This window comes from Lottia gigantea (genome assembly GCF_000327385.1).
Source record: "Lottia gigantea unplaced genomic scaffold LOTGIsca_277, whole genome shotgun sequence".
NCBI lineage: Eukaryota > Metazoa > Mollusca > Gastropoda > Lottiidae > Lottia > Lottia gigantea.
Genome location: NW_008708886.1, coordinates 79848 through 89949, shown reverse-complemented (window position 1 = coordinate 89949; position 10102 = coordinate 79848). Strand labels below are relative to the sequence as shown.

General features: G+C 33.9%; 1 protein-coding gene across 1 annotated transcript; it reads left to right on the top strand.

The window, feature by feature from the left end:
- Positions 1-453: 453 nt before the first annotated feature.
- On the top strand, positions 454-4538 carry LOTGIDRAFT_175398 (hypothetical protein; the record flags this gene model as incomplete). Its single annotated transcript, XM_009056429.1, has 4 exons — positions 454-490; positions 711-790; positions 4248-4269; positions 4342-4538. The coding sequence occupies 4 exons, from the start codon at positions 454-456 to the stop codon at positions 4536-4538; spliced, it is 336 nt and encodes a 111-aa protein (XP_009054677.1).
- Between the last annotated feature and the right edge of the window lie 5564 nt (positions 4539-10102).

Sequence of the window (10102 nt, the reverse complement as noted above, 5' to 3'; positions counted from 1 at the left end):
GTTTATATACTTATGATGCCACACCTGCTTCTGCTTCCAAAATTCACACCTGTGTCAACTTTAAAGATCACCTAGATTTCTGAAATGTCATTTGGTACCATTGACCATCAGTACAAGAAGAAATATAAAAGAAAATGAAAGAAGGGATAGAGTGGCCAAGGTCTTTAGAATTCAACCAAACCAAATAAGCTGTTCGACCAGCAAACAAAATTGAATGAATATCTCCATTCAATGAAATTTTTCATACAAGATTGACAATATTTATTTGTGCTTGACTTTAAAGAAAAAATTAAGTATATTTTGTGTCTGATTGTAGGTTAGAAAGGGTAAATCGTCTAGTAATTTACCTTCCCGCAATAGCACTGCCACAATAGGAGTGTTCTGAGGTCATGGCCTGTATGACTCTTCAGACTTCCTATTCACAGATGAAGAGGAACAGATGAAGAGGAACAGATGGAGGCGATTGGGGCGATTCCTCCACCCATTTTTCGTAAGTTTATCATAGATCTTGATGTTTTGAAATTATAGTATCATTATCATGATTATATTATTAGGAGTGTGAATTTTCATATATATCAATTTGCAAAAATTCAGTAGATTCCGTATTCCATGGCTCAATAACCATGCCCAATAAACCAGAAATGAATAGAATATGTCCTCAGATACAAAATTATATGGTATTTTGAGTTTTCGTCTTTTACTTATTTTAGCCGTCGGCGGGAACTCGATAGCGGTCTTTACTATTGGGTTTGACATACACCACTTACAGTTAGATGATCAACGTAGCACGGTTAGTACCTACCTACATATTTAAATTTCATTCACAATTCCTGTTCTGTGAAATTTTGTGAAAACCATCCTGAAAAATTCTTGTTCTTTTTCTGTATCCCTTGAAGGAGCATTAATCTGGATGATTATAGTCATCTGATTGATCTCTTAAAGTCTATTTCAAGAATAAGCCCCCTGCTGTGGAATGAAAATGCACAGCAAAAACTACCATGAGATCTTTCTCTCTGAAATGGGTGCATATTTGATAATTCCATTGGCAGAAGGGTGTTACAAGAGGCATGACTTGCCTGGCTAATGACAGATACCACAGTAAAAAGCTTTAATTCAAAAAATCACTTAGTTTCGGACGCAAGAGCTTAAAACTAATCAATTCAAGAGTGAGCTTTGAAAATTGATTGTCTATGAGCAGAGATATTGGCCAAATGATGTTATTCGCATTGATATACATAATTAAAGAGGTAGTTTTCAAGATTTTCATTACTAGGTTATATCATGTGGTCGTATATTGTCGTCGCCCCTGTCCGTCGGTCCGCACGTCAACATTTCTAGTGAGCACTATAGAGACTATAGTTTTTATCTGATTTTGATAAAACTTGGTGTGATGCTTTAGATTAATAAGATCTCGGTCAAGTTTGAATTTGACATATTTTCGATGAACGGTTTTTGAGATATTGCCTTTGTTTTAGAACGCCTTGAAATTTGTTAAAAATAGTTTGTGAGCAGGATTGAAGCTACAGTTTTCATCAGATTTCTGATGAAACTTGGTGTGATCATCGGAATTGATAAGATCTCAGACAAGTTCTAATTTGACGCATTTTCAATGAACGGTTTTTGAGTTATTGCCCTTGACTTTGTTAAAACGCGTCGAAATTTGTTAAAAATAGTTTGTGAGCAGGATTGACTCTACAGTTTTCAACCTATTCTGATGAAACTTGGTGTGATCATTGGAATTGATAAGATCTCGGACAAGTTCTATCTTGACGCATTTCCGATGAACAGTTTTTAAGTTATTGCCCTTGACTTTGTTAAAACGCGTCAAAATTTGTTAAAAATAGTTCGCGAGCAGGATTGAAGCTACAGTTTTCAACCGATTCTGATGAATTTTGGTGTGATTATTGGAATTGAAAAAATCTCGGACAAGTTCTAACTTGATTCGTTTTCGATAAACGGTTTTTGAGTTATTGTCTTTGACTTTATTAAAACGCGTCAAAATTTGTTCGTGAGCACAATAGAAGCTACAGTTTTCAACCGATTCTGATGAAACTTGGTGTGATCATTGAAATTGATAAGATCTCGGACAGGTTCTAACTTGACGCATTTTCGATGAACGGTTTTTGAGTTACTGCCCTTGACTTGTAAAAACGCGTCAAAATGTGTTCGTGAGCGCTATAGAAGCTACAGTTTTCAACCAATTTTTATACGCCCACATGAAATGAGGGGCGTATATTGCCGTCACCTCTTTCCGTCGGTCCGTCCGTACGTCCACAATTGCTCGTAAACACTCTACAAGGCACAATTTTTGACTGATTTCAACGAAACTTGGTATGGTTGTTGGTAATCACCCAAGGATGAAACCTATTGAAAATCAGACGAATCGAAAAATATTTAGTATGAGTTATTGCCCTTGTTCTTGAAAACGCGTTCATTTTAGCTTGTAAACACTCTAGAAGGTGCAATTCATGGCGGATTTTGATGAAACCTGGTATGAGTGTTCGTTATCGCCCAAGGATAAACCCTATCGAAAATCATAAAATTGAAAAATATTTAGTATGAGTTATTGCCCTTGTTCTTGAAAACGCGTTCAATTTTAGCTTGTGAACACTCTAGAAGTCACAATTCTTGATGGATTTTGACGAAACTTGGCATGAGTGTTGGTTATCACCCATGGATAAATCGTATTGAAAAACAGAAAAATTTAAAAAATATTTAGTATGATATTGAAAACCCGTTCAATTTGTAGCTCATAAAAACTCTAGAAGGCATGATTCTTGACGAAATTTGACAAAACTTTGTTTTATTATTCATTACCGCGCTGAAGATTGAATATTTATCTTCTAAAGTTTTCACGAGCTAAAGATTGAACACGTTTTCAAGAACTAGGGCAATAACTCATACTATATTATTCAGTATCGCCCTAAAGAGTTCAAAAGAAGTGTACGACTGAAGGTTGAATATTTCATACTGGTGATTGTTAAATATTTAAGTTCAAAATCAAAGCTGCCAGTGGGCGTATATTACCTTGCCGGCATGCTATCTTGATCAAACTTATGATCATTGGAGTTGATAAGATCTCGGACAAGTTCTAACTTGAGGCATTTTCGATGAACGATTTCGGAGTTATTGCCCTTGACTTTGTAAAACGCTTCAAAATTTGTTTGTGAGCACAATAGAAGCTACAGTTTCAACTGATTTTGAGGACACTTGGTGTGATCAATGGAATTAATAAGATCTCGGACAATTTCTAACTTGAGATATTTTGATGAACGTTTTTGGAGTTATTGCCCTTGACTTTCTAAATACGCGTCAAAAGTTGTTTTTTCCCTTGATTAGAGCTGTGTGATTTATTGTTTGTTGTATTTGAGTTTTTGATATTGATTTTAAAAAAAATTGTGGAATTTTATTGCTTAAAACTTTCAGATAAGGCAATGGATATATTCCTCTAGTCTTTGGTCTAAAGTATTTATTACTAGTTGCACATAACTACTTTTAAAATGAGAATCTTTACTTTTAGGGTTCCAAGAACAAAGGAGCTAGTCTTTAGCTTCAACAGGACATTACATTTGGAGGTCAATAAGGTTATGGTGGAGCACAAATGTCCTAAAGGCTACTCTTGGAACGAAGCCAGGTGCGGATATTTTAATAATTATCTTGAATATGATGTTGCTATACAAGTCATTATAAACACACTGTAAATATTACATTTAGCAAAATAAGATTATTTTTTGGAAAACCTTACAACACAAAACCAAATTTTTATATGTGTCTACTAGTTCCATATAATCCATCAACTGTTTGGATTTATGTATTTGTTGAATTATTTCATTTGTGCCATATCAAAGAATTAAGTTATATATTTTTAATTTTAGGTGTAAACAGATAGAGCTTCATATACAGAAGTCAAGTGCTTATGGTGTGGCACAGAAGCTCGCAAGGCAAGTTTGTTTTAGAAATATTTAGTCTGTAATTTTAAACCATTTTGTTCTTCTTAATTTGAAACATCTTGGAACACTTTGCTTATCTGATACAATTTTGTGAATCATGATATTTTCAAAAATAAACAAATACGTGGTATTTATATGAGTTAACAGCAAATCAAGACCCTACAGAATGATGACGCCAAATTGTGGTCTCTAATTTAAGGGTATTTCATGGCCTCTCACACATTGTTTTTGTTTTTAAAAAATTACTTAAAATGGTAGTCATTTAATTATTTGCGATTATGTATTTATATTTTTCAGGTTGGAAATGGTAAATCGTCTGGTAATTTACCTACCCGCAATAGCACTGCCACAATAGGAGTGATCTGAGGTCATGGCCTGTATGACTTTTCAGACCTCCTATTCACAGATGAAGAGGAACAGATGAAGAGGAAAAGAAGAAGAACAGATGAAGCGGCGCCTACAGAACAGATGAAGAACAGAAAGAAGAATGAAGAACAAATGAAGAATGCTGAAGAGAAGAAAAGATCAACAGATGAAAAGAGGGGCCTCCAAAGATTACTCAAGAAGAAGAACCAAGTCTACAGATGAAAAGCCATGGGTATGTCACAAGGGATTTAGTGAACATTAAAATGAAATCGGACATACGACTTGAACGACATTTAGAAATGAGGCGTACATATAACAGAAACAAGGCAATGTTATGGATTTAACATATTTCTTTAATAAACTAATTAAACAGATAACGTTTCAAACAATGTGTTGTCATCAGAATAAAAAACCTAACAAAACATATTACAACTAAGAATAATAAAGAGATTAACAGTGTAAACGGTAATAAAAGTAATAATGAGAAGTCTAAAAAAAGAGAACATAAGCTTATTATCCAAAGTGAGTTACAATTTAGGAAATAAATGAGTTAAAACAATAGGGAAGACTTAAATGGTTACCATTTATACATGTTATGTTTTATTCCATCATATTTTTATTCTGATGATGGCACATGTAAATTGTGTTGAAACGTTATGTGTTCAATTGGTCTAAGAAGTGTGCTAATTATGGTTATATGATTGCCTGGCCTTTTCCAAAATGAAAATCTTGCATTTAGTTCTTCTATCAACAAGCATATTAGTAATGACATAGTTTTAAAGGAATACTACCTTTTAGAATGAACATTAAATTTAGATTCTCAAATATGGCCTATAAGTGTATGTAATCATCAGTCAGGTGAAAGTTTAGGTCTTGAAAATAGATGCAACCCGGTTTTTCTAACTTGGTGCTTCTTTGTGCGTCGCCCCAAAGTGCATGAAAGTGGAAAGTAGAGTAATAATTACCAATGCATTTATCTGCTGTTTATTCTAAGAGGTAGTATTTCTTAAAAAAAAACAAGTGCGTTAAAATAAGTAGTTGCGTTGACTAGATGAATATTTGAGCTATGGCTTATTTACGTAATACCTTTCTTATTTCAGCAGAAGAGCTCACAAGAAGATGGTGTTTCTGCATTTGGTGTTTCTGCATTGATTAGGTGTTTCTGCATTGATTAGGTGTTTCTGCATTATTAGTTCTGCTCCCAGCGACTGGTTTTTACTGGTGCCTTTAGAATTGACTTTCTCCTTGCGCTAGAATAAGTCATCTTTCCTCAGTATTCTATTCGACTCAGCTGTAAATGGGTATGGATAATCTGAGTAGAATCATTGCCAAGAAATTTTGTCAAGGAACAGCTGTTAGACAGGATCTTGTGAACCTAAGCTGTCCTTGTAAAAAATCTTTCTTTCTATCTATCAGTAGGCTGACTAAAGTTTCTGCAACCGAGTTCTGGGCCTTGTTTCTCAAAAAAATCTCACAATCAATATTTGTCTATGTATGGTATGTTTCAGTGTAAAATTCCACACTTATGACACATTTCTATTGAAAGATTTTTTGAGAAACGGGCCACGTATTTCTGCTTTCATTCGGTGTTTCTGCACCTTTTACTAGATACCAGTCAATCATACCAAAATTAACTTTCCACTACCATTCAACAAGAATTGCCGTGATACAAAGACCATCAGCAATTATTTGGAAGTTTGCTTAATGGCTTTCATTTCTTCTTTTTTTCTGTTTGGATTTCAGCTTTATTGTTTGTATTTCTGTTTTTTGATTTGGGGTAGTTTGCTATGTACAGCTTTGGAAGTTCAGGTCAAAGTTGGCAGTTAAGGTCAAAGTGAGTGTATGAGGTCTAATGTCAAAGATGGTGGTTGGGGTCAAAGGTCAATGATAGTTGTTGAGGTCAAAGGTCAAAGATGGTGGTTGAGGTCAAGGGTCAAAGTTGATATTTGAGCTTAAGGGTCAAAGTAGATATTTGAGTTCAAGGGTCAAAGTTAGTGTTCGAGTTCAGGGGTCAAAGTTTTCTTTTCAGGATATGGTGGTATGGATGAAGGGAGGTTTTTCAGATGAGAAGAAGCATGCATGCAGATACAGAAACCACAGGTATGGTCATCTAAATATTTTCATTACCAGCCGATTGAAATGAAAAGGTGTCATACTTGCAATTGTGTTCAGTGAGGGAAATTATGCAGGATATAAGGATTTCAATTTCCACCAGTCAAGGATGTGAACATCCTTTAGCACACAGAGCCTTAGTTTATTGTCTCTAGACCCTTTTTCATTCCGATACCTCTGACTTGACATCATTGACAGGGGTTGAGAACTTCAAAGGTATTGCCTCAACCTTTTCTGAAAGTGAAGGAAGCAATCATCAAACTCACTGAGCCACAGCTGCTTCCTGCTAGCTGATAAAGCCAAGCCATGGCACTTTTTCAATATTTTTAAGGTAATTTTTTTATGTTTTTTTTTTCTTTTTCAGATAATGGTGGAAAGAGTAATGGTTACCATTTTTTGCTTTTTTTCCTTTTTTTTTTCGTTTTGGCTTGGATTTCTGTCATATTTGTTTGGCTTTCTGCTTAAGTTTGTTCGGTAAAACACCTTAGACAATGTTAACCCGTCCTGGTTATCAAAATCTATTGAGCTGCGCCTACATGATATATATATATTAACAAAACTGTCACGCTGAAGTAAACAACAACAGAGCTTGTACAAATTATCGAATTTTTAAAGAAGATTTCCACTTTGAAAAATACCTAAAAAATTTTAATATTAAAGATAGCATAAACTTGTGCAAATTTAGGTGTGGTATTAATCGTCTTCCTACTTGAATAAATCGCTTCCCAGAAAATATAGATGACGAAACTTGGTGTGAGTCTTTGTAATCACCAAAGGATGAATACTATTGAAAATCAGACGAATCTAAAAATATTTACAATGAGTTATTGCCCTTGTTCTTAAATTGGAAGCTGTAAATAAAACCCATATAATATGAAAATTTCACTCTCAGAAACATTCATTTACTGATAACTCTTGTCAACCTCACAGACAAATTAGCTGCAATTACAAATGTGGGTGTATTACAATGGCATCGCTATTTTTTTGGATCATGAACTGGTAGATTTAGAAGTTTAGTTAGTTTCAATTTCAACTGGGGAAGAAGTAATGATGTTTTTCTATTTCAGAAATTGATATTTTTATAGTCATGAAATAAAAAATTCTCTGTTTGCTAGTGGATATGTGAGATTTGCATGTAGGAATTCTTTCTTGAGCTTAGTCTAGAGGTTTAGTATTATTTTTTCTTTTTAGCCTTTTTTCTATATGTTTTATGATTTCCTAAATCAGATATGGGTATTTATTGTGTCAGGGGATGTTCGGATGGGACAAAATACCTATGCCACATGTGATACAGTCTGAGCATTCAACAGTGTAAAATCAAAAAAACAGAAAAATGAAGATGTCAGAATGTTTATGATTTAATTTGTAAAATTATTTTAGAAATTTTGTATACTGACCCTTTAATATATATATGGTATTTATATATATATGGTAATATATATATTATTAGATTACTTTTTGGTTTATTGAGATAAGAAGATGTATGGTTTCAGATGATGGTGTTGGAATATGGTGTTGGTGTAAGGTTTCAGATAATGATATTAGAGTATGGTGTCAGATAATGGTGTTGGTGTATGGGTTTAGATTATGGTGTTGGAGTATGATTTCAGATAATGTTGTTTTTATGGTCTAAAAAGGTGAAGAAGATTAGTTTGAATCTTAAAGTATCTGGAAATTTTTTTAAATAACTAAATTTTACAGAACGGTAGCCTAATGTAGATTGGAATCTTTAGAGGCAATGATTAGGTTTCGATTGACGGACCTGAAATTAATTTCATTTCGCACAGTCACTTTTTTGAGTTTGAAATTTGACATCTAATATGTAAAAATGGCTTTAGAAGTACTAGAACTGTACAAAATTTGCAAACAAGAAAATTCAAAGTGCACATGTTAATCTATGGAAATCTTATTCTCTGTTTTTTTTATTGCAGTTAAGGGTGATATAGATAACAGTTTAAGGGTAGGCAGGGAGTAATCCTGCAGGGAGCTCATCGTCCCTGTCCTGCCGAGATGGATTGATTGATGTGGAGGGCAAGAAATTTGGAACAATCTCCCAGGCAATATAAAACAGAAGTAAGTTACTCTTAAAAGGAAGAAATAAAGAAACAGCAATTTTTAAAAGGAAAACAAATGGATCAGCAGGTCCTTGGAAAAACTTGACCGATATCTACTTGACTGTACCAAACAAATGACGTCAGTGATTCTGATGCTCTAAACAGTTTTGCTATAGCCTGTCCTTCAACCTATTTGCGTTTGCAGCAATGGGGTCATAAATAAAACCTTTGCAATGATTACTTGTACAGTTTATGTATACAACCTAGTAATTAGATTTAGCTCTTAGCATTCAAAGCAAGACAAGATAGTTACTTTTATTTTGTTTTCTCTTTGTCAATAGTTTAATTCTTTTCATGGGCAATAAACTTAGGTCCTGTTTGCTACAGGTTGTACACCTTAAGGATCAATCAAGAGCTGGATTTGAAAGTATGTAGCATGCAATCCTGGAAAAACAAGCTGGCTATTTAACATTTAGGATGAGTAGTAAGATTTTGTTGTGTTTTTCAGATATAGGTTGATATGAATGATGGTTTTTACTGAGAACATATATCTGGTTGTCGAGATAGCTTCGTCCAGGTCAACTAGCTGCTGTTTGAATTTAGGTATTGTATTAGTTAAATAGTTTTCTTTATTGTTTCGTAACATAGATCTTACAATCGTTTATCGAGACTATTACATCTGATATTTTAGTGTTAGATGGTGATGAGAACATAGTCTCATGAAAGCACTGGCCTAGGTCACAAATTTTAGTCTAAAAGTCGGTTTACCGAGCATGTTTTAAGAATGAAGGCATATACATGTAATGGGTTAATTATGTTATGTTTCAATTGGAGAAACACATTCAAACTTTGCATAAAAATGTATCCAATTATTATTGTTCAATAAATCTGTGTAGAGCTTGAAATAAAGATTTATATTTTTCAGTCAATCTTACACTGAGTGTTATGGCTGAAGTTATAGAAACAATAGGTATAAAGATAGATGATATAGAGAAGGAGAATGAATGAATGAAAGGAGAGATTGCTCAAGATATTGGATTGTATTGATAACGCGTCATGACATTTAAGATCTCTTTGATTACGAAGCAATTGAAATAATACTGTAAATGTTTTTCGACATTTCTATCAAGGTCACAGTGACAAAAGAAAGTATGTGCCCTGTTTGAAGTACATGGAAATCATAATTTAAGAGGATTTGTCTGCTGTCCTGATTGTGTGGAATCATCATGCAGCCATAATGTTAGATTAGAATGGTCTCAAGTTACATTGGCTATGTCTTTGACTGTTATAATTGTGAGAATGTTACTAATGAAATAAATTGCTTTATCTAACCAATTCTTATTCTTAGTTGAACTTCTGCATGTTGCATGTTGAGGCCACAACACTTTTTCATTTGATTTGATCATGCTTGCTTTTTTGGCTTTGCTGACTGCAGTTTGGTAAATTGACCCAACTTTTTTTTTAAATGAGGTGTTGTAAACTTTGTATGGGACACAGATAGCATCATTTGATTGCTAAAACCACACAAATTGGAGTGGAGCAAATAGATGCTTTCAGTGTAACACAACAAGGTTGCAAAACCACGATACAATTCCTTGGGAGGATTTTGGCGTAAATGTT